At 49.2% G+C, this 24,074-nt stretch overlaps 2 protein-coding genes across 2 annotated transcripts; one reads left to right on the top strand and one right to left on the bottom strand.

Annotated features, from left to right (window-relative positions):
* Window positions 1–2,444: 2,444 nt before the first annotated feature.
* On the bottom strand, window positions 2,445–7,930 carry LOC117038524 (phospholipid phosphatase 1-like). The gene is given in 4 exon segments (XM_033135478.1): window positions 2,445–2,735; window positions 6,960–6,989; window positions 6,992–7,039; window positions 7,853–7,930. Coding segments are annotated over 4 exon segments (447 nt in total).
* A 6,574-nt stretch (window positions 7,931–14,504) lies between these two features.
* TNFSF9 (TNF superfamily member 9) lies at window positions 14,505–17,168 on the top strand. The gene is made up of 3 exons (XM_033134734.1): window positions 14,505–14,809; window positions 15,401–15,437; window positions 16,115–17,168. The coding sequence occupies exons 1-3, from the start codon at window positions 14,558–14,560 to the stop codon at window positions 16,573–16,575; spliced, it is 750 nt and encodes a 249-aa protein (XP_032990625.1). The 5' UTR covers window positions 14,505–14,557; the 3' UTR covers window positions 16,576–17,168.
* The last annotated feature ends 6,906 nt before the right edge of the window (window positions 17,169–24,074 follow it).

The raw sequence follows: 24,074 nt of genomic DNA, 5'->3' as shown, positions 1-24,074 counted from the left end.
CTTTGCACTGGCAGCTTTCTCTCTCTGTGGCTGGATTTACTCATTGGCAAGAAGGGGCAGTCAGGAATGCCCACCCTCCAGTCCGGTTGGGAGGGTACAATAAGGTGGCCCAGTTAACGATGAGGTGGCCCCAGTTTCCCCTCGCACAAAGTAAACAATAAATTGTAGCTGTTTGTATTACAATTATTATCTAGGGCTGAACAAGACTTCCTGTCCTGTCCCTCAAGTCAAGGCCAGACCTCTTGGGATCACCTTCAGCTGGCAGCCTCCAGTTCTGCCATCTCAGAAGACTCCTCCTCACCTCCAGGGCTTCTGGCTATTGTGGGGTGGCAGTGGGGTCAGCTGTACGGCTGGGACCTCACATTCGCCAGTGGCCTCTAGTTTTGACCAGTGGTCCCAACCAGGGGCGATTCTGCCCTCCAGGGGACACTTGGCAATATCTGGAGACATTTTTGGTTGTCATGCCTGGATGGAGGTTGTGTATGCGCTAATTAATGGCATGCCACTGATGGATGGTGCTTAACATTCTACAGAGCACAGGACAGTCCTCCCCCCACCACAACGACTTATCTGGCCCCAAATGTCAGTAGTGCTGAGGGCTGATAAGCCCGGTGTTAATTATTTGGGGACAAAACATTGAGTTAGACCCCTAGCTCACACTGGACTCCAGAAGAAGTTCCTGATGGGTCAGGTGGTATAAGCCAGGGTGACCCTCAGCGTCTGAGTCACCTCCTCTCTCTGTCCCACTCAGGCTGTGTATGTAAATGAGTGCAGGACCAGGACCTCAGAGTCAGATGGCTATGGAATGCAGAGCCCCTGCAGCCGAGAATTACTGGACCGCAGATGTCAATGCCAGCGCCCAGGTAGAGAAACCCTGATTTAGACTTGGGAGAATTGTTAGACGTTGACTGATTTCCCAAGCAGTTAGATGAGGCCCTATTGGCCCCGAACTGCCACCTCCTGCCAGTGTCAGATCTTCAAACGAGCCAGGCTGGCCTCAGCAGAAAAGCTTCAAAAAGCAGGGGTTGGGCTCCCGATTTTGAAATGGAAAACAGAAAACAGAAAAACAAAAAAGCAACCAATAACCCATTATTAAATACCGGGTTAAACTGACTTCCTTGATGTGAGCAGGAAGAATGAGAAAGTGGCTGTTGTGTGTTTCAGAGAGAAATCAGGCATCAGCACTTGGGGAACACTCGAGGCGAGGGAATTCATGGAGACCCAGAACATCCTGCTCAGGAAATCGACAGCCTTATCTTTATGAGATCCACAAAACGAGGGCAAAGCCTGCTTCCTACTTGTGTGTGATCTGTCTGCCATGTGGGGGCCACACTGACACCCCACCTGTGCTGATATACACCTCAACCCTCAGTCCACCCCAGAGGGCAGAGGGAGTCTGTTTTGCCTATTATGAAAGATATTATAGTCACATTTAGGCCACATTCTATGTTAAGTGCTTTGAGTATATCTGCTTGTTTATGTCTTATCTCATAAAACCATAACCCTAGGAGGCAGGTGCTGTTTACATGCCCATTTTACAGATGGAGGCCCCAGGAGTATCTCACCCAGTGTCACACACAGTTGAGGCTGGGATAGGGCCATTACACTGCACCCTCAAGGACCCCGTTCCTTTATCACAACAGAAGCTGTAGTTACTTTGTTACTTATTCTTAAAAAAAAAAAATAAAGGCTGGCAGTCAAATGGGTTGTCTTTCAAGAAACAGTGTTGCTGGGTTGCTGGTGTGAAAGCAGCTGTGTGACTGTCACGTGCTCCATGGCCTTGGCCTCTGTGTCATTGTCTGTCCACCCCGGTGCCCAGGGCTGGCTGGGCTGGCTTCCATGTGTGTGAGCCAATTTCACCACCAGAGTCTGTCCTCTCCTTGTCCATTGGGCATGTGGGTCATTGGCTCCTTCCCAGAGGGTCCCCTGGTCGTCAGCTCCCCCTGACACTTCACTGCCCAGACTTAAGACCTACACCTCAGCTGGGTATGATTTCCCTTCCCCCAGCCCCGGGTGGAACCCAGCCCTGGGCATGGACCCAGCCTGGCACAGGCCCTCTCCAGCTGCAGGGAGGGGGAGACAGAGGGTTCTGGAAGCTGTCATTCTGGGACAGGGATGCTGAATGAGCCTTAAGAGGAGACAGGCCCTCCCCATTCTTGTCCTCCCAACTCCAGAGGTACACACACAAGCTCAATGGAAGTCGTGCCTGGCACTGCTGGCACCAAGCATGGGATGGGGAATGGGGGACAATGGAGCTTTCTCCGACTGCCGGGTGTGTGGCCCACCTCCAGCCAACACTCACCATCAGATACACCATGGTGTACATCCCAAAAGAGGTGTGCTCAGGATAGAAGGATTTCGTGAGAGATGGGCAGGGGTACGGCTGACATCAGCTGGGGCTAGGGCGGGGAAGCAACAATGCCTGGGTTCCCCTCACCACGCACTCACTCCCTGGCATCGAGGATGTCTTCAGGGTGTCTGGTGCAGGTGTAGTTGGTGACGTAGCTGCTCTCACAGTTGAAGGAGGAAGCCAGGTGGGGCAGGCACATGGCCAGGAAGTGGGGGCTCAGGTGATTGGTGATCTTCGTGGCCATGCTGGTCAGGGAGAAACGGGCTATGCCGCCAAACATGAAGGCGCCCAGTTGCTTAGAGACCATGGCCATGTAGGCGCTGCTCATGAAGGCCCGTGAGCTCAGCTGCAGGGCCTGGACATGCATCCGCTCTCCCAAGTTGATCTGCAGGGTGGGAGTGGAGCAGGCAGGGATTACTGCCAGGGGGAAGGGGCAATAAGAGTAGGAAATCTTCAACATCTTTTCCCAAACAGGTCACATAACATTTCCTATGGAAAGGAGGGTGTGGTTTCCCACTAAGCCAGGTAAAAAGGTGGGGCTTCTCATTTCATCACACACACATACACACACACACACACACACACACACACACTCATCTCGTGCATGGGGGCCTGTCTCACAACTGTGCCTGAAATGGGCAGGATTTCCTATGTCAATGAAGCAAGGGGCATGGTTTAACATTTCACCAAGAAAAAAGGTGGGACATGTCCCTATTGTATGTCAGACACGAGCAGGAGTCCCATATCTGAAAGGGGTGGGACTTCCTGTTACACCAGGCAAAGGGATAGAGTGGCACCTGTTGTATGTTAGACATGGGCAGGATTTCCTGTCCCATATCTGAAAGGGGCAGGATTTCCTGTTATACCAGGAAAAGAGGTGGGACATCTTCCTAGTTTATGTCAGACATTGGCAGGATTTCTTTGCATATCTGAAAGGGGCAGGATTTCCCATTCTACCAGGAAAAAAAGATAGACTTCCTCCTGAATGCCTGAAAATGGTGGGACTTTCCTTCTCAGCAGAAAAATGAGGCAGGGTGTTTCCTCTGTGTTTGAAAGGGGGAGATGTCCCAACTCCCCCAAAAGGGGCAGGACTGCAACCAGCTTTATGCATATAAGGGATGGGGCTTCCCTCTTCTCTGTGGGAAATGGGATGAACTTCCTTTTGTTCCATGCCTAAGGTAAAGAGGCTGACGTTTCCTCTATTCAATGTCAACAAGCTGTGAGCCTTACCTTTTCCTCAAGGAAAGAATTTCTTCTATGCCATCGAGTAGTGAGATTTCCCATTTTACTAGGAAAAGAGGTGGTACTTTCTCCTGCCTTAGGCCTATAATGGGGGGGTCCCCACTTTGCCAGGAAAAATGGTGAAGACTGCCTGTGGCAGGTCATCACTGCACGGAGTGAAAGTGACCCGCCCGTTACTGTGAAGACGGAGATGAAGAAGAAGGCCATGGTGATGAGGGCTCAGTCCTCAGGGATGTAATGAGCCACCAAGGGTATTTGATGACGGTGTCATTGCAAAAGAAGCTCCAGATGTGGGGCACTAGCGACTCATTCTCACTTAGCACAGTGGGGGTGCTGACTGCAGGCGGTGGAGGAGACCCCACTCAAGGATGGCTCACCTGTGGCTTATTCTCCTTTGGCCTTCTGGGAAGTCTATCTTCCCTGTGTCTCCACAACATGGACATGGTGGCAGGGTGGGAAAGAGGATAGTCTGACCAGAAGTCCAGAGGAGGACAGAGCTGCAGGGACCCATTATGAGAGGGGGTACTGTGAATGAGGCGGGTAAAGTGTTAGGATATTGAGGATATATACAAGGGTGTGAGGGTTCACTTTTTCTGTACGTGTGTGTGCATCCTAATGTATGAATATATGTGTGGGTGATTGTGGCTGTGCATGTCTTTGCGTCTTTGCATCTGTGAATGTGTGTGCGTGCTTATGGCTATCTATATCTATGTCACCTGCTACATAAGTGTGTCTCTGAGCATGTACGTTTCCTGGTGTGGACATATGAATGTATGTAGATGTACGTTTTCTCGTGTTTTTCTATGTAGCTGTGAGTTGGTGTGAATCTTCTCATGTGTCTCTTTTGGTGTGTATGAGTCTCGATGTCTTTGCTGTAACCAGGTATGATCAAACAACATGGTGAATGTTTAAATTTTAAAAATTTATTATAGTAAAATACACATTGCCATTAATCTCCCTCAAAATACTCTCCCTCACTTCGAACACATTTATCCCATGGTTCTTACCACTTTCGGAAGTGGTTCTGGAAATCCTCTTTTGTGAGTGTCTTCACTTGTGCTGTCATGGCTGCCTCAATGTCTTGAATCACTTCAAAATGTTTACCTTTCATGGTCATTTTCAGTTTGGGGAAGAGCCAGAACTCGCACAGTGCCAGATCCGGTGAATAAGGTGGATGAGGACACACCGTAATGTTTTTGTTGAACAGAAATTGCCGTACTAGAAGTTATGTATGACACAGAGCCTTTCTGTTGTGATCACAAAATATGGTGAATGCTGCTGCCGAGTGCCATCCAATGGAGAGTCAGGGTTCTTCAATACAGGAAGCGGCGCATTGAACCTTAGTAACAGTGTGTGACAAGTTTTAACTTGTTCAGTGTAATCAGTCGGGTGTGAGCTATGGTTAAGAAAAGGTGTGTTTTAAAGTGTGCTATAAATCATCCTCCATCATGACAATGCTCCATGTTACACATTGTTTCAGTTATATGAAACGATTTCAATTTCTGTCAAATAAATATTTCAATTTCTGTCAAATAAAAACATTACAGTGTGTCCTCATCCACCTTATTCACTGGATCTGGCACCGTGCGACTTCTGGCTCTTCCCCAAAGTCAAAATGATTCAGGATATCGAAGTAGCCACGACAGTGCAAGTAAAGACACTCATGAAAGAGGACTTCCAGAACTGCTTCAGAAAGTGGCAAGAACGATGGGATAAGTATGTTTGAAGTGAGGGGGAGTATTTTGAGGGGCATTAATGGCAATGTGGCTTTTACTGTAATACATTAAAAAAATTTAAACATTCACCGTATTATTTGATCCCACCTCGTATGTGACTATGTGTTTTTGGAGGCATGTGTATGTGGTATGTCGTGGCATGTGTGCCTGTGTGCTTGGGGATGTACATGAATGCAGATGTGTGTGTCTTGGGATGTGCACATATCATCACATATATGTGTGGTGTGAATAGGTGTGAATAGGTGTTTGTGGTGCATATGGGTGCCTGTGTGGGTGTGTGTGCTCCTGGCTAGAGTCTGTGTGTGAGAGGATGCATGTGTATCCATGGGTGTGTGTGTGTGTGTGTGTGGCTATATCTGGGGTCTCTGTGTGTTTTCATGCCTATGTCTATGGCTCTGTAACCGACTGAGCTGGGAGATATTGGAGTGGGTGTTGTGTGCGAGCAGGACCTAGAGCCCCTCATCTAGCACTGCCCGAATTCAGGAAGGGCAGGGGGGTCTGTCTCCAGCAGGTGCCAGGCTCTCTGTCAGGCCAGCCCACTCTATGAACCTCCCTCCAGGCCTCCCACCCTTCTTTTGACCCTGTCATTCTGTTGCCCACTGAAGTCTGGTGGAGCTGGGTAGCTGGAACTCAGCCTCCCACAGCCTCCACTTCCCTTCCTGGGCTGGGAGGGCAAAGCTAATGTCCCAGCCTGGTCCAATGAGGGGGCTTTAGTCACTGGCTTTGCCCACTGGGGAGTTGCGGGGCTAGCATATGCACAGATATATGCATACACAGAGTCTGACATATATAATACAACCAAACAGTCTAACCCAGACATATGAGTACAGATTCCGAAATACACACACAGACACACAATATAACAATATATTCACAATATACATAGGCCCATATGGACCCAGACACACACCCGGCTACACAAATACCATTGGATCCACTCCCCAACCCAGATGAACAATCATAGGTCCCAAGTGCATGCATAGACGTCACTCATAATAAACACACCTTTCCCAACACAATACAACACAACACACAACACAGAGACCCAAGAGACACAAACATACAATACACAGTCACAGATACGCTCTACACCCAGAATCCAGTACAGACACAGCCAGACCTAGACGCATGCACATACACACACAGGCACACACATGGAAATACATGCACACACAGGTGTAAATACAACACAGACCACTCCCAGACACACAGATAGACCCATATGCACAACTCAAAAAGACATACAGCAAATAAAATCATATAAAAGGCTGAAAAAATAAATGGTTGAAGGGAGAAGATAAAGTCATGAAAGACTGAAAAAAAACCGACGAAAAACAGAAAAAAAACGCACAAAGCCAGATACTGACTCCAGCATCCAGACTCAGGAAGACAGGTAAATACACAAGTCACACTTCTGGAGAGTCCCTTTCTCCCCATTCATATAGACAGATATTGACCCAGACATCCCAGAAATATCCCAACACACGGATGTAAAGATACACGGGCCAACTACACACACCAGGGCCCCCAGTCTAACCACCCTCAGATAAAGGCAGACAGGCAGACATACCCCTCCACCGCCTCTTGAGTGTCTGGATGTGAGGCTCAAGACTGGTGGGAAGGGTGCTCACCCAGCAGCAGACAGAACATGTCCAAAGCCACCAACATTTTGGCGGTGCAGGAGTGCGGCAGCGGATGGGACAGGAGTGACCTGCGTGGGGCCCGCGCCACAGGCACTGGTACGGGACAACCAGCTTGAAATAGGCCATGATCATATGTAGTAAATTTATTGATTCCATGGGGGTTGATGAAGACCACAGCGCGCAGGGACAGGGTCCCATTGTAGGGCAACCTTAGACGGCCAAGCGGGAGAGGGCTTCCCGAGGAAGGGCGGGGCCAGGGAAACTGAGGCTTCTGTTGCTCCTTAGGGAGGAGTCCCCATCTCCCACCAGGGACTTGACAGTGTTGAGGTAGGGTCTTTACAGTGTGGGTGGGGCCTGGAAGAGGATAGGGCGGCACAAAAGGGGAGGGGCCTAAAGGAATTAGACAAAATGGTCAGACCCACAGGCCTCAAAGTCCCCAGGGAGGTCAGACTACGGATGGGGATGGATTGAATGCTTGGACTAGGAAGGGGAGCAGAGCTCCGGAAAGGTGGAACCCAAGAAAGGAGCGAGGATTTTAGATAGGAGACAATAGAAGGGTGTAGCCTGGGGAGAAGGTGGTGTTGGACTAAGAAAGGTAGAAAAGTGGGTGGGGCAGGAGAGTGGGCAAGACCTGGGCAGGTAATTGCAGGGAAGCGGGTGGGGCCTAGGGAGAATGACAGGGAAGTGGGCAGGGTTGGGTGGCTGATGGCTGGGGAACTGGGCGGGGCACAGGGAGAACGTCCCGGGGAAATGGGCGGGACCTGGGAAGCTGATGGCTAGGGAGTGGGCGGGGTCTAGGGAGATTGACAGGGATGTGGTTGGGGCTGGGGAGTGGGCAGGGTTTGGGAGACCCGGGTCAGCCCTGGAAGGGGCGGACCCACCTTTTTCAAGGTTCTGAGGGTCACAGTCTCGTGATAATCCTGTTGGTCCCGCAGTCTCCTTGAATAGGCATTCCACATCTTGGGCCATTCCCTGGTAGTCATCTGCTGGCTGAGAGCCATGGATAAGCGGGCGAGAACCTTTCCCTCTGTCAAAGGTCGCCCCGCCGGGTGCCCTCGCCGCGTTTCATTGGTCGGGCACCGACCAATGGGAATCCGTCTCCGGGTTCACCGTCTTCCACTGTCCCAGCAGCATCCGCCGGGCCCCGCTTGGGCGCGGAGCTGCCTGGAGTGGGGGGTTGGTGAGAGTCTTCCATCCCACTCCAGCTAAGGCCCTACCTGATCCAGAAGGAGACAGCTTCTGCCGACTGTCTCCCCACTCCCTCGTCGCCACGCTCTTTCCTCTGCGGGCTTTGCTTTTGACGTGGAAGACCTAAAGCACCTTTTCCTTTCAGCCCCTCTCTCCACCAACTCCGTGTAGCTCTGTACTGAGACGTTTGGTCCACCAGGTGGCGCCCGCGGCCTACACCCAGAGCTCCCTCGAGGGAGGGACAGGCCCCCAGAAGGAGAGCCTCGGTCCCCTCTCGGAGATGGTGGGTTTTGAGCGGTTTGAAGGATGGAGCCTGGGTCTCCACTGGGGGAGAGGCCTGGGCTCGTTTGGTTGTAGTCCCTTGTGTTTTGTTTCAAGTGTGTCTTCCTGGTCTCTCCAGGTCTGCCTGCATAGGAGTGTGATTTCTATGCCTTTGGTTGTCTCAGGGTGTCTGATATTGTGTGTCCCTGATTGCCTATCCCAGAGTATTTGAGTCTCTCTGAGGCTGTGTGTTAGTGGGTATGTGTGACCATGGCCACGGGTGTGTCCTTCTGTGTGCTGGTGGCTAGCTTGGGTGACTGATCTTGTGTATCTGATTGTGTCTCTGGGCGTCTGTCTCAGTGTGTGACTGCGTATGTCTGTGTTGTGTATCCCCAAGTCTGTTTTGGTATGTGTGTCTTTTTGTGTGCGACTGTTCTGTTCTCCGTGTGCTTGATGGTATAAGCCCTGAAATGAAAAGAAAACATCTTTTGTGTCCCTCTGTGTGTCCTTGTGTGTGCCTGTTGGTATGTGTCTCAATGTGTGTGTGTGTATGTGTATGTGTGTGTGTGTGTGTATGTGTATGTGTGTGTGTGTGTGTGTGTGAGAGAGAGAGAGAGACAGAGAGAAAGAGACAGAGAGAAACACAGAGAGAGAGAGAGACAGAGAGAGAGAAAGAGAGAGAGAATGTGTATGTCTGTGTGGTGTGTCTGCTTTGGTTTGTACAATTGTGTATTGCCTGCAAAGGGGTGTCTTGTACCTGTCTATGTGGCAGCTGCCTCCCGGGCAAGTTGGAGAGTCCCTTCCAGGTGGTAGCCCCCGCTTCGACTTCCTTCTTGGGGCAGGCTGGCTTGCTTCCCAGCAGAATGAGCTGGCTTCTCAAACGGGGCCCCTTTGAGCTGCCTGGGCCCTACCTTGGTCTGCCTGGGTGTTCCCCATCTCTATATTACTCCGCTGTCCTTTGCAGGGAAACACGATTTCCTGTCTTTGATGTCACCGGTACTAAATTTTCCCTTCCAAACAGCTCAGGCCACTGGTTTCTTTCTTTGTGTGTGTGTACTTGACCACGATTTTGCGCAAAAACAAAAAAAGGAATAAGCAAAGCAAAACAGTAACACGTGGAAAATGCAAATGGGCAAAAGCATGTATAGTGGAAGGCCCAAATTAACTCAGCCCCAAATCCCCCGCTGTTCGTGTACCTTCCAGAAATTCATTGTGTAATGTCTCTGCTCTGAAACAAACCCTGAATGTAGCACCCTGAATCTATTTCTTCAACCCTTAGAGATTTCTATGGAATTCAGAGATGACTCAACTTTCACACCTGTGATTAGAGAACCAATTCTACAAACAATCTGACCATTTTGCTTTTTATGACCAGTTTTACTCTTTTCATTGAATATTTTGCAACACATGTCTGCACACTAATCTTTGGACCCTGGGTGTTTGTTCGCAAGTTCAACAACTGCGTACAGTCACACAGAGATGCCAGACAGTCAGCTACATCCGCAGCCGTGACCGCTAACCCTACAGAGCACCTATTGTATGCCAGGTGCTGTTCTGGACACTAATCCTACAAGGCGGTCACTGGTGTTAGCCACATTTCCCAGATAGGAAAGGGAGGCACAGAGAGATGAAGGAATTTGCTCAAGGTTATACAACTAGCAAGAGGCAGAGCTGGGATTTGAAGCCAACCAGTTTGGACCTTGTGCTATTTGCTGTTCCTCAACTAGCAACACACCCGTGAATGCATGGACTCCACCACCCCATCTCTGAGAATGCATTATTACATTGGAAATACAAGTCCAGAGTAGCCGGCTGTGCACTCTAACTCCACAAAGCTCCCTTGCTTTGCACCACCATGTTTGGCGCATTTACCCAATACTATAGGTGCAAACACTCACATGCTGCACCCATCCAGGACCCAGCTTTTTCAGAGACGTGGCTAATGTGGGCAACGAAATTCCTCCTTCAACACGTGTTTACACTCCCATAGACCTCACTCCATGGTTTCCTTCCCCCTTTTGTTTTTCCCTCAATTCACATCACAACCTCCCCGCCCCCCCCATTTTGTCTTTTGCTCACTTGCTTGTGCTCTTACTCAGTAAACATCACTAACATTCTCTGTTAGGCTTTGCCCTGCCCTGAGGGAGACAGAGGATCCAGGCCAGCTAAAGCTGACACTGGGAGGGCCATATGCAGGGGATGGGGGTCAATGGAGAACCCAGAGAAACAAAGATGACTTTTTCTAGGAAAAATCAAGGCACACCTCCTGGAGGAGGTGCCTGTTCATTGGGCCTCCGACGTGGAAGAGGGGTGCTTCCCCCTCCAACTGCTTCCTGCCCAATTGCTCCCTTGAGCCCTATGATGGTGAGCATGAGAATTCAGGTCCTTCCTCTAAAGATGAGGAAAATGGGCCCACGCTCACCTCAGGGAGACAGCTGAACAAAGAGGTGCTAGGAGGTTAATGCTGACAGCTCCACGGTGGGCGGGGCTCCCTTGCTCAGATGTCCCAACCACAGCTACACGTCATGGTGCTCCTTGGCTGTGGCCTGAGCCTTCCTCAGGCTGCCAGACTTTGTTTGCTCTCCCTGAAGCGGGTATACAGAACTATGCCAAGCCCCTCGGCATGGAGAGGAATTCAGAACACTCACCGTGAGTCCTTGGCTAAAAGATTTCAACTTGTGAAGCCTTGGTTTCTGTATCCATGCATAGGGGATGACGGTGTACCAGAGTTGTTAGACAAGATGCAGTGATCATGCCAGTTCTTTTTTTCTGAGCCTTTACAATGTGCCTTGCACTGCTCACAGAAGCTCTCAGCTGCCCTTGGAGATCTACTATTCCCATTTTCACAGGTGTGAAAGATGAGGCTCATAGAGGTGAAGTTGCTTGCCCAAGATCACACAGCAAGAAATTTCAGAGCTGAAATTCAAGACTCTAGAGCAGAGGCAGTAATTTTTTTTTCAGAAATTGACCAGAGAGAGTAAATATTTTGGGTTTTGTGGGCCAGTCTCTGTCACAACTACTCAGCTCTGCTGTAGTATTGCAAAAGCCACCATAGACAATATGCACGTGAATGAGCATGGCTATGTGCCAAAAAACTTTATTTGTGGACACTGAAATTTGAATTCATATAATTTGTACACGTTAGGAAGTATTCTCCTTCTTTTGACTTTTTTCAGCCACTGAAAAACAAAAACAATCAAACAAGAATTTCATAGTTTGCAGACTGTAGTTTGTGGACCTCTGAGAGCACATGCTATTACTTGTTATGCTATAATTCATTCATTCATTCATTCATTCATTCATTCACTCATTTAATAAATATTATTGAGGCCTGCAGTTTTCTAGGTACTGGAGGTAGAATGGAAACAAAGCAGGCAAAGATACTCCTCTTCAGAAGATAACAATTTTATGGAGAAAAATAATTGTAAGCAACTAAACAAACAAACAAGAATATTCCAGATGGCTGAACTGGCTAGTAAGGAAATTTGATGGGTGACGTAATCAGGCCTGAGAAAGAGAACTTTCGTTTGGGTTGTTTGAGATGGTGAACTTTGGAGTATTCTGACTTCCTCTTTTTGTTCTTTTTGGCTGTCACCTGCTATGGGCTAGGACTAGGCCCACAGTGGCCGGTGAGCTCCTTGGCAGGGCGATGATATGGAAGAGGGCCCTTTGGCCTCAGCATCTTTAAATCTTTCTTCCTGGTTGGTCATATTCCTCAGAGATGGGTATTTCACCATCCTACCTCCTGGGTCCCGGACGCTGAGTAGGGGCAAGGGTTGAGGGTGGGGAAGTTTCAGCTCCCACATTCAAATTCACAGGTTTGCTTAATATTCCTGTGTTCAGAGTGATTTTTTTACAGTTGACTGCCGTTCCGTTCCTTTGACTAGAAACTCTGCCATTTCCGTTCTCTGGAGGGAAAAAACCCAGCTGCTTTTCCACCCAGATGGGTAGTGTCAGAAAAAAAAAAAAAAAGAAAAACTATATATACGTATAAATAAATGGAGCCATTTTAAAATGGAGTTTTGGAGCTTCCATTCCAGAGGAACTGCCTTGCACATCTGGTGCCTCAAACCGTTGGAGTGTTAAAACATGGCAAAATATCCTTTGGATTGGGCCTACATCAATATTGTGTCCCAAACAACTGTTTGCAAGGATAAGAAAGCAGATGCAATGACTACAGAATGAGGACTCCTGAACTGAAAATTAAAATCATTATTTAGAATTAACATCACTCTGTTATGTTATCTGCACCAATAGAAACACCTTCCTTCTACTGATATAATTATTCCCTTCCCCTTTTCATAAATACCCCTTGCTTTTGTCTCCGAATTGGAGACACTATTTGGGCTTCTGCCTGAATCAGTTAACGCTTGCTGAAGAGCTATTCTTATCGATCTTAAATAAACATTTGTTGCTTCTTGCTTTGAAAAGCCTTTTATTTTTAGGTTAACAGGAGAAAAGTGGATGTCTCTTCTAGGAAATTTACTTTCACGAAACTTCTATTTTACGTGTACACTTTCTTTCAGGGTTGTCAGGAGTCCTCAATAACAACAGCCTTGGCGGATGATGATGATGAAATTCTGTGAGGGAAATTATATTTAGCTTTCCACCTGCTGGCTTACAATTTTGTTTCAGGTTTAAAACAGTCACTGAACGGCCACTGCACTGGGGTTTTAGGAGAGTGAAAGTGGAGGCTGGTGTTCCATGTGTCATCTTTACCCAGGACAGTTGGAAACGGGGCTTGAATGGCAAGAAGATGTCTGCTGGCTGCAGATCTGGGGAAAGAACATTCCAGGCAGAGGTACTACAGGTGAGGAGGAACAACCTGGGTTCTCCAGCTTGGGCAAGCATCAGAATTTTCTGGAGGGCTCATTAAGACACTGATTGCCGGCTTCGTCCTGTCCCACAGTATCAACAGACTGAGGTGCTAGAATTTTGCATAGTTTCAACTCCCCAGGTGACGCTGCTATTGTTTGTTTGGACATCACACTTTATAAACCACTCACATAACGGAAGCATTTAGCACCTGTGCATCAACACCAGCCAGTATCATTATGGTTCTCTACCCGCAAGTCCCCACCCAGGCCCAGTGCAAGATCAAGCACATGGCAGGCCTCGGATACTAAAATTCCCCGACTGCTGGCAGAAGCCTGAAACTGATGGCGCCATCCAATCTCCCACTTTACATAGGGAAAGTGAGGCCTGGGGTGAGTCAGGGGGTTGGCATGTCTACCTTGGTTGTCTGGGCAGAGCAAGGCTTCTAGTGCAGCCCAGGGCTTTTGTTCCCATCTTTCAATCCGGGGTTGCTTCCTCTTTTTGGCCAAGTTTAACTGCTCTTCTGCTTCTCTTCCCGCCCCCGCCTGTGTGAATGGGAAATTTGAATTTCCTTTGCTTCACTCAAGTGTCCTTTTCCTACAAGGGGAATTTCTCTACCTGGATTCTCCAGCCTTCTGTTTGTGGGGTCCATGGGGGGCTCCTGACAGGAAGCAGGTCTAGGTGGGTGGGTGGGGGCAGGCCAGGGAAGGCCCAGTGATCCTGGGGAAGGTGAGGGAGGGTGGGGGAAGGGCTGAGCATGGCACTCAGGGCTCCACTGGGGGGTTTATGCTCCAGAGGAGAAAGGGGCTGAGGCCTGACTGTCCTCTGAACCCTTTGCAGAAGTGTTGGCTTTAGCGGATCCCTGAGAGTACCTTGGTGGGCGTGACAGGAAGGAGGGGAAAGAGACAAAGAGTCACAGAGACTCAGAAAGTGAGAGCCACAGAGACAGAGATAATTAGAGACAGACAGCGACAGTCAGAGACAGAGAGAGACACGGAAAAAAAGAGGGACCAAAGAATCCCTTGCGATCCAATTCAGAGACAATCAACAGGAACATGGACAAAGAGCGAGAAACACACAGAGAAAAGGAGAGATACAAAGAGGAGCCCAGAGAGGCAGAGAGAGAAAGAAGAAACAGGCTGAAGGGCGAAGGAGAGAAAAGAAATCCGGAGAAAAGAAAGTTAGGGAAAGTTTGGCCCGATGGGGACGGGGGCGGGGCGCCAAGGTCCCCAACCCACTCCGCCCCGGAAAGCGGGGGGGCTTCCGGATTCCGTATAAAGCGCGGAGCACTGGGCCCTAGCTGTAGCCGCTCGTCGTCGGCCATGCCCTCATCGTCCGACGCTGTCCCGGACCCCGAGGCCGCACGGCCGCCCGCGCCTCGGGGCCACGCCTGCCACCTGCTGCCCTGGGTACTGAGCGCCGCGCTGCTGCTGCTCGCCTCGGTCTGCGCCGTCTGCGCGGTCCGCGTCTGGGCTTTGACCCAGTGGCCCGCCTCGCCCGGCCCCAGCCTCGCGCCCAGCTGGAGACTCCCAGAGGTCCCCGACGCCCGCGCCGGCCTCGGCGACTCCCCGCAGGTGAGATGAGCCCCGGCTTCGGCCCCGGGGGGAGACCCCTACCCCGCTCTGGGACTCCTTCTTCACCCGCACCCCCAAGGCGACCACTTCTACCCCCCGGGCCGATGGTCCGTCCGTCTCGGACTCCTGAAGGCACCCTTTCTTTATCCAGGACTTCGGGGGTTCCCCTTCTCATCTCCTCCCCCAGTATGAGCCTGTCTGCATTCAGCGCCCCAGGGCGGGACCTTTTCACCATCGCGGACCCAGAGGGACACTTCTTTATGCGAAACCATTTAGGGGACCCCCACTTCCTTTTCCAGCTCCCGGAAAACCTCGACTTTCGCCTGTACCCTCCGGGAGTCCCGCTTTCTCTCCCAATACCTCCCTGTTCCAAGGACCGCTGGAGCGATCTCGCTTCTTTTTCGTACTGAATCCTGCGGGTGCTGTCCTTTTGCAGACCGCACGGGTTGGGTCAGGTTGAGACCCCAACGTCGGGTGTGCGTGTGTTTTGGTGTATTCTTTTGGAGCAGGGGGAAGGGGAGCTCAGGGCTCCCCTTTTCCGAGGGCTGCGGGAGGGAGAACCTCTACCCACTTTCTGCCTTTCCTCCTCAGGGCATGGGCGTGTTCGCACAGCTGGTGGCCCGAGATGGTGAGTGTCCTGCGCCTTCCCCGTCTCCCGGGCAGGAGGACAATAAGGAGGAAGGGTCTGGGGAGCCAGAGGGGTCCTTGACTCAATCCGACCCTCTTCCCTTCCCCTCTCTGAAAGCTGTCCCTCTTTCTGACCTCTAGGTGCCTTCTCAGCTGACCCCCACCTGTGCCCACCTAAAACCTGCCCTCTCAGAGCTGGGACTGGATCCTCAAATCCCAGCCTGGTCTGGTCTCTCCCTCTAGGCTCTAGGAGGTCCAGACCCTCCCTCCCATTCGCTTCCCTTCCCTCCTTCCTTAGACCCTCGTCCCCTCCCTCTTCTACCCCTTTTCTTTCTTCTCTTCTCCTCAGCCTTCCTGAAACCCCGGCCCACTCTCCCTCACCCCCCCTCCTTCCTTCTATCTCCCCCATTTCCGGCACCTCCCTCTCTAAACCCCTTCCTTCTACTCCGAAAGTCTCCTGTTCCCTTCCCTCATCCTTTTTGGCATCCCCGTTCCTTCTCTTCCTGCTCCTTGTCGGTTCCTAAAGATCTTTCACTCTCTACCCCCAGCCCCACCTCCCTCTGGAAACCCCTTGCCTCCCTCACAGGCCCCTTACCCTTTCCTCAGTGCTGCCACCCACTTCGTAGGGCTGTGTCCCTGCCCACAGCCATGCTTAGCGTCCCTCTCTTCCTCCCTTAGCACTGCTGACCGAAGGGCTCCTGCACTGGTACAGCAACCCAGGCCTGAAAGGCGTGTTCCTGGCACCCGGTGTGAGCTATGACGAGCGCACACGGGAGCTGGTAGTAGATGAGGCCGGCATCTACTATGTCTTCTTGCACTTGGAACTGCGACGCGTGGTGGCCAGCGCTGGCTCTGGCTGGGTCTCCATTGCCCTGCATCTGCAGCCGCTGGGTGCAGGGGCCGAAGCTCTGGCCCTGACCTTGAACCTGCCTCCTCTATCCTCAGAAGCCCGGGACTCAGTGGCTGGTTTCCGGGGTGGCCTGATGCATCTGGGTGCTGGCCAGCGCCTGGGTGTTCGCCTGAGCGCGGAGGCAGCGGCACGCCTGGCCTGGCAGCTTGCACAAGGTGCCACGGTCTTGGGCCTCTATCGAGTGGCCACCAAGGTCCCCGCTGCACTCCCCTCCCCACAGCCCTCATGAGGTACTACCCAGTTGTCACCTCCTGGAGGGAGACTGAACCCTGCCTTGCCTAGTTGGGAGCTGTGGTGATGGCTCCCAGCTTCTCTACCTCACCAGGCTGGGCAGGGTTCCCAGCTGCTCAACCCCTCCTGGAGGATTCCTAGGTCCCACTACCATTTCTGCTCTGCCCAAACCCTTGGTATTTATTATGAGCCTGAGCTCAGATAGTGCACTTTTTATTATAAGTCCACTTATATTTATTGAGTCACATACCGTGTAGGGATAGAAAAACATCATCAAGCAAAGCAGACCGAAAAAAAATCCTTATTTATGTTAATATGTGAGATATAAAGACTCACTCCTAGCCCCCCCATGGGATGCGAAAGGCTAGCTATTGGGAGGTCTGCAGAACTCTTTGTTGTGTGAGCATCATTCATTCACACAACTTTTATTGATCATCGACTATGTGTCAGGCACTGTTTTAGGTGTTGGGGACACAGCTGGGAACAGGAGAGACCCAAACCTCAGTCTTTGCTAAGCTGACATCTAATAGTCAGGCTTGACACTAACTATGATTGTCCGTGACTCAGTGTGACTGGGGTATGGGGAAGAGTGTGACATGGTATGTGGTACCAGATAATAAAATGTTTATAAACTTCATCACTACCGTGTATTGAGCGTTTACTGGATGCCAGACAGTGTGTTATTTGAGACTCACAACCACCCTACGCTTTAAGGATTTTATTATTTCCAGTTTATCTATGCTCTTGAGGTTTTTCCATCTATTGTAAATGTGTGGTGGAAATACTATATAAGGTGGTTCTGCAGGACGTCACTTGCCAACTCTGTTCAGTGACATCACACGGGAAACTTAAAATCAGCCACAGGAATCAGCAAATGCTGTAAGTTAGGGCTTGCTTTATTTTCTGTTGATTATCTAGACTTATAAAGTGCTGGGGGAAATGAGGTTAAGCCTCTAGATTAGACTGAAAAGTGTGTCTTACTTGTGCCTGTTACATTGTGAATGTCGCACATAAAAAAACAAGGAAGTCTTCGTTTAGTGTTTTCAAACCATGATCTGATTTAGCAAGGAAGTTGCTCTCGGCCAGGCAGGTGAAGTGTGGACTTTGTCATTCCATTTTATCTTAGTCTTTAAAGGAAAATATCAACCCACATTCACTCGTCACTTGCATCCATAGGTTGGCTATGGCAACAAGAGCAGGACACAGTAAGGCATTTTGTAAGAATCAACTGACTATATGGAATTTGCAATGAAGAGTATTCCCATTTTATTTGTAAATGGTGTGCTTCACAATCACTTATGCCTGTAAAATTGATAATAAATACACAATGTCACGTCCCCCCTCTGGAGAGCGGCTTGTTAAACACGTGCCAGCACACGTGTTTCCAGCATCCCTCTTTCCCTCCACACATGGCCAGTTCCCCCAACCCCATAATTTTCACCACCATGTAGGTCTTACACCCACTGGACCATATAAACCAGCTAAACTTTGGTTCTCCCTACAGACCTGGGACAAAAGGGATTGGGGTAGACAGAGAAGTCTTTGGAGCAGGTGACCTTGATGGGCCTTAAGAGGAGAGATGGGGGTGAGTGAGGCAGAGGTGGGAGAGTGGCCTCCAGTGGCCAGACAGGAGGCTGTGGGACGGCCATGAAGATGTGGAAGTGGCGGTAAATGCCATCTGCCTGACCCATCTCTACCCCTTCTCAAGGGATTTGACCTTCCTGAGTGGGCACAGCTGACGTTGAGGTGACACTCATGAATATGACCATGCCAGTCATTACATTATATTAAACCAGTCCCATACCGGTTGGCAAGTGCCTATCACCCCCGGTCCCCATTCCTGGAGGGTTCCTCTGGACCCCTAGGATGGCCTTTGCGACCCAGCATCCAAAGCCTTCACACTTGGTGCACACCCAGAATTGTTGGTCCAGGGGCCACAGTCAAATCTGATTAGTCAGCATCTGGCTACACTGGTTGTTGCCTATTTTGAATAGCACCCTTGGCACCAGGTGATGCCTCTCCTCTGGCACAGACGATTGGGCCAGGGTGAATGCATGATTCAAGCTGGGCCAATCAGATCTCTGTAGAAAGTGGGCAGGTCAGGAATCAGAAACTGTACCTGAGAGAGAAGCATGAAAGGGCCCCAAGTGCAGAGAGAGAAGAATGAAAGGGCCTGGAGTACAGAGAAGGAGCAGAGGAAGATGCACAGGAATGCACAGGTGAGACCATAGAGCCCTAGAGAGAGAGAGGAGGGGCCTAAATTTCCTACTTGTCTCTTCCTGGTGCCATAGGATACCTTATGCCTACTGGGAGACCTTATTAGTTTCCTAGGGCTGCCCTAACAAAATGTCACAAACTGGGTGGCTTAAAATAACAGACATATATTGTCCCCCCGTTCTGGAGGCCAGAAGTCCAAAATCAAGGTGTCAGCAGGGCCATGCTCCCTCTAAAGTCTCTAGGGAAGAATCCTTCCCTGCCTCTTCCAGCTTTCAGTGTTACCCACAATCTTTGGTGTTCCTTGTCTTGTAGCTGTGTTACTCCCTTCTCTGCATCCAGCTTCACATTGCCCTCTTCCCTCTGTGTGTCTCTGTCTTTGTTTTTCTTCTCTTCACATAAGGACACAAGTCATATTGGATGTAGGGCCCACACTACTCCAGTATGACCACATCTTAATTTAATTATATTTGCAGAGACCCTGTTTCCAAATAAGGTCATAATATGAGGTTCCAGGAAGGACATGAATCTTGGAGGGACACTCTTCCACCGGGTACATCTAGTATCTACCCTTGGGGGCCATGGGACACTTGAGTATTCTCCTATGAATTTCCTTCTGGGGTAGGTTCACTTCCATGCTGCCAAATGACCTTGAAGACAGGTCCCCAAGGAAGCAGGTCTTCAAGGCTGTTGGTAGTTTTCCTTGTGGCTTTGGGATCTGAGAGACTGTCCTACTTTCTGGGTTATGTTGGGTGTGTGGGTATCGCACAGCAAGGATGCTTCAGCTGCAAATCTTGTAGGATGTTCCCAAGACTCAAGGTATGCAGTTGAAACTCTACAATAGCAACAATAACCACAGTTGACATTTATTAATGCTTATTGGTCCCAGACACGAATTGCTTTGTAAGGACTCCATTAGGAAGGTACTATTCTATTTTTATTCCTATTCTATAAGCAAGGGAACCGAGATTCCTGGAGGTTAGCCCAAGTCATACAGCCAATTACAGGTAGAGTGGTTGACAGTATAAGTTCTAGAGTTGCACTGCTTGGAACCCCAGTCACTTGTAAGAGACCTCAAAGAATACATAAAAGTTGAGGTTGAATTGTGCCCTCTTCCCCAATTCCTAACCCCCAGGACCTCAGAATGTGACTGTATTTGGAGACAAGGGTCTTTAAAGAGGTAATTAAGTTAAAATGGAGTCGTTGGGCTGAGCCCTGATCCAAAATGACTGGTACCCTTGTAAAAGGGGAAATTTGGAGACACACACACACACACACACACACACGGAGAATGCCATGCAAATATGAAGATGGCCATCTGCAAGTCAGGCTTGGAGCAAACAGATCCTTCCCTCACAGCCCTCAGAAAGAACCAACCCTGCCAACACCTTGGTTTTGGACTTCTCGTCTCCAGAACTGTGAGAAAATAAATTTCTGCTGTTTAAGGACTCGTTTGTGGTACTTTGCTATGACAGCCCAGCATACTATTATGGAGGGTTACAGGAGTTGATACATTTAATACATATTCAAGCCTGGCTCTTGATAAGCACTCAATACACTTCAACTGTTATTAGCAGAACACTCAGACAGAAATGATGTTACAACAACACAGTGATACAACAGAGGGGAGTGTTAAAAGCTGATAGACAAGGCCAGCAACAGAGACAGTACGTGGTGGAAATAGAATGGGACATCAAGGAGGTGTAACAAAAACAGAGCAATAGTGAGGTGGAATCCTCAATCAGTGACACCCAATATACACGTGGAATTATATAATGACGCATGGGCACGTTACAGGGAAACAACAGTTCACAGGAGACGGGTTACAATGAACTAGCTGTGGTGTTATAAACATACCCTTGCCAGAATGGGGGTTACAAAGTGACAAAGGCAACTATACAAAGATGGGGTGTTGTAAAGACAACTACAGCTTCATAATCTTGTACCCACAACTCTAAAATCCCCAAACAGGTCAATTTCCACAGCTCTTTTGGCAGTCCAAACTGAACCCGTGTAGATGTGTTTACGGTCTTTATTTATTCTTAAGCCATAAAGCAAGGGCATTAGTATGCTTGATTACTCGGGTGTTCCAGAAGCCCCTGGTGGCAGTAACATATGTGTAAAGCAAAACCTCTTGGTTTTTTTTTCCTGTCGGGGAAAAACCCAGTTACTCCTTATTGTGAGTTTCTCTCATGTGAGTCTCCTTTACTACCCACACAAAACACTTGGCTTCTGACACGTCTGATCACCAAATATGTGGATGTTTTCCCTCACGCCAACAGGCAATTCTTAGACACCAGCTGGATGTCTAAGAATTCAACTCAATCCTGACACCATTTACATGGTGATAGCACCAGACCCCACAGGTGAAGGGCTCAGCCCTACAAGACTGCTGGCCCCTCTTCAGAGGCCAGTTGAAGCCGTTTATCAACTGTGCTTCTGACCAACCAGCTATAGATTGGAGGTTCCAGCCACTCTCTCCTTGGGTTAATTAATTTGCTAGAGCACCTCCCAGAACTCGGGGAAACACTGACTTGCGTCTACCAGTGTATTAAAGGAGATAAGGAAGGGGACAGATGATCATCCAGATGAAGAGATAGGGGAGGGTCTCAAGTGCAGGAACTTGTGCACCTGTGGAGTTGGGGGGCATTACCCTCCCGGTGTGGATGTGTTCACCAACCTGGAAGCTCTCCGAACCTCCTACTGTCAGGGTTGTATGGAGGCTCTCTTATTAACTCCATTTCCAGCTCTCTCCCCTCTCTGGCGGATGGGGGCATGCTGGGAGCTGAAAATTCCCAGCTTCTAATCATGGCTGGGTCTTTCTGGTGACAGGACCCATCCAGGGGTGATCCAGGGGCCACCCAGAGTTGCCTCATTAGACCAAAAGATGCTCCTTGTGTTCTTATTACTGAGGAATTTATGGGCTTTTGGGAATGTTAAGTCAGACAATGGATTTAATAGCACAGTGCCTGACACTTGATTCCATATGTGGAAGTTAGTATTGCTGCAGTTGGGGCATGGAAGGTTTAGGAGCCCTGTGTCAGGAACCCCGGGCAGAGACCAACATATATATTTTATCTCACAATAGGCTATGTACATTCCCATTCCCATTGCAAATTGTGGATTCCAAAACATGTCTGGCTTCCAAGGCTTGGGATCAGGGATTGTGGAATTGTATGCAGGATTGGGATGTGAATCCAGGCACAGCTTCTCATGTGAGTGTGTGTGTTGGGAGAAGCCCAGTGAGGAAGGAGTAGAGATGAGACTGCAGGGTATGTTTCTTTTTTAAAAAGTATGTTAAGGATACTTAATGTGAGATCTATTTTACCAAAATATCAGCGCCGAGGACTGTCGTCATAGTACGTGCCGTTAATTATAGGCGTTGTGTTGTGCAATGGAGCCCTACAACTTACTCATCTTGCCTGACTGAAACTGGACCCAGTAAAAACGCTCTCCCTCCCCTTCCGTTTGGCCTCTCCAACCATCACTGTATGTTCCGCTTTGATGACCTCAGCTATATTAGTGGAATCATAGTATTCGTTATTCTGTGTCTGGCTTATTTCACTGGGCAGAATGTCTTCAAGGTTCACCCATGCTATTGCATATGGTGGGGTTTCCTTTTTTTTTTAAGGCTGAATAATATTCCATCGTGTGGATAATACCACATTTTCTTTTTTTTTTTTAAGAAGTTATTATTATTATTTTTAAAGATTTTATTGGAGAAGGGGAACAGGACTTTATTGGGGAACAGTGTGTGCTTCCAGGCGTTTTTTCCAAGTCAAGTTGTTGTCCTTTCAATCTTAGTTGTGGAGGGTGCTGTTCAGCTTCAAGTTGTTGTGCTTTCAAGTCTTAGTTGTGGAGGGCGCAGCTCAGCTCCAGGTCCAGTTGCCGTTTTCTAGTTGCAGGGGCCACAGCCCACCATTTCTAGTTGCAGGGGCCACAGCCCACCATCCCTTGCGGGAGTTGAACCGTCAACCTTGTGGTTCAGAGCCCACTGGCCCATGTGGGAATCGAACCGGCAGCCTTCGGAGTTAGGAACATGGTGCTCTAACCGCCTGAGCCACCAGGCTGGCCCAATACCACATTTTCTTTGTTGCTTTATCCATTCATCTATTGATGGACATTTAGGTTGTTTCCATGTCTTGGCTATTGTGAATTATGCTTCCATGAACATGGGAGTGCGGATATCTTTTTGGGATTTTAATTCTTTTGGATATGTACCCAGAAGTGGGATTGCTGGCTCATACAGAACATGTGTTTTAGAGTTCCAGCCCTAGTCTTGCCGTTGCTAGCTAAGCTGTGCATCCTTGGGCAAGTGTTCTCATATCTCTGGGCTTAGTGATTTCAATTGTAAAACTGAAACAAACTTTGTAGCTCATGGGGAATATGAAGTCAGCCAATGGGTTTAATAGCACAGTGACTGACCCTTGATTCAATATGTGGAAGTTGTTATTATTGCATCAGTTGGATCAGGGAGCGATAGCATTTAAAGTCTGAAGTGAATCAGGTAAAGAAAGGATTGGGGGAAGTGAGTTTCAGCTGGGGAAGAGAGCATGTACAAAGGGCCAGAGGTAGGAAAGTGGCTAGCATAGTGCAGGTGGGGATGAGGGGGTCAGACCATGCAAGCTCGTGGACTCCAACCCAAAGCCTTATCCTGAGGGCGATGGAGTAGTAAGGAGACAAGTGGTCACATTAGCTTGTTAAAACTAGACCTCTAGGGCTGCCTAGTGGTTAGAGCACAGCGCTCAGAACACCAAGGTCGCCGGTTCAATTCCCACATGGGCCAGTGAGCTGCGCCCTCCACAACTTGATTGAAAACAACGACTTGACTTGGAGCTGAGCTATGCCCTCCACAACTAGATTGAAAACACCAACAACAATGATTTGACATGGAGCTAATGGGTCCTAGAAAAATACACTGTTCCCCAATAAAAATTTAGTCATGGAAAAACACAGTTCCCCAGTATTGCCCAATAAAAATAAAAATAAAAATAAGATTTTAAAAAAAGGAGATAGACCTCTGGCAGGAGGCAAAGAGAGGAGATAAGGAGGCCTATGGAGCCAGGTGAGAGATAGTAGGAAGTTTGGGAGGAACTGATGGTTTTGAAGATGGAGAGGCAACGAATGCATACAAGAGATAAATGATGAAAGGAACAGGAGTTGGCAAGGGTTTGAGTATGGTCGAGACGGAGAAGCCAAGACTTTTGGCTCATGCGACTGAATACACAGTGGATGAATTTATGGATTTGGGGGACCCTAAAAGAGCATATGTCACTTCGGGAC

Source organism: Rhinolophus ferrumequinum, chromosome 18, assembly GCF_004115265.2.
Source record: "Rhinolophus ferrumequinum isolate MPI-CBG mRhiFer1 chromosome 18, mRhiFer1_v1.p, whole genome shotgun sequence".
NCBI classification, from domain to species: domain Eukaryota; kingdom Metazoa; phylum Chordata; class Mammalia; order Chiroptera; family Rhinolophidae; genus Rhinolophus; species Rhinolophus ferrumequinum.
This window is presented reverse-complemented; position numbering and strand designations above follow the sequence as displayed.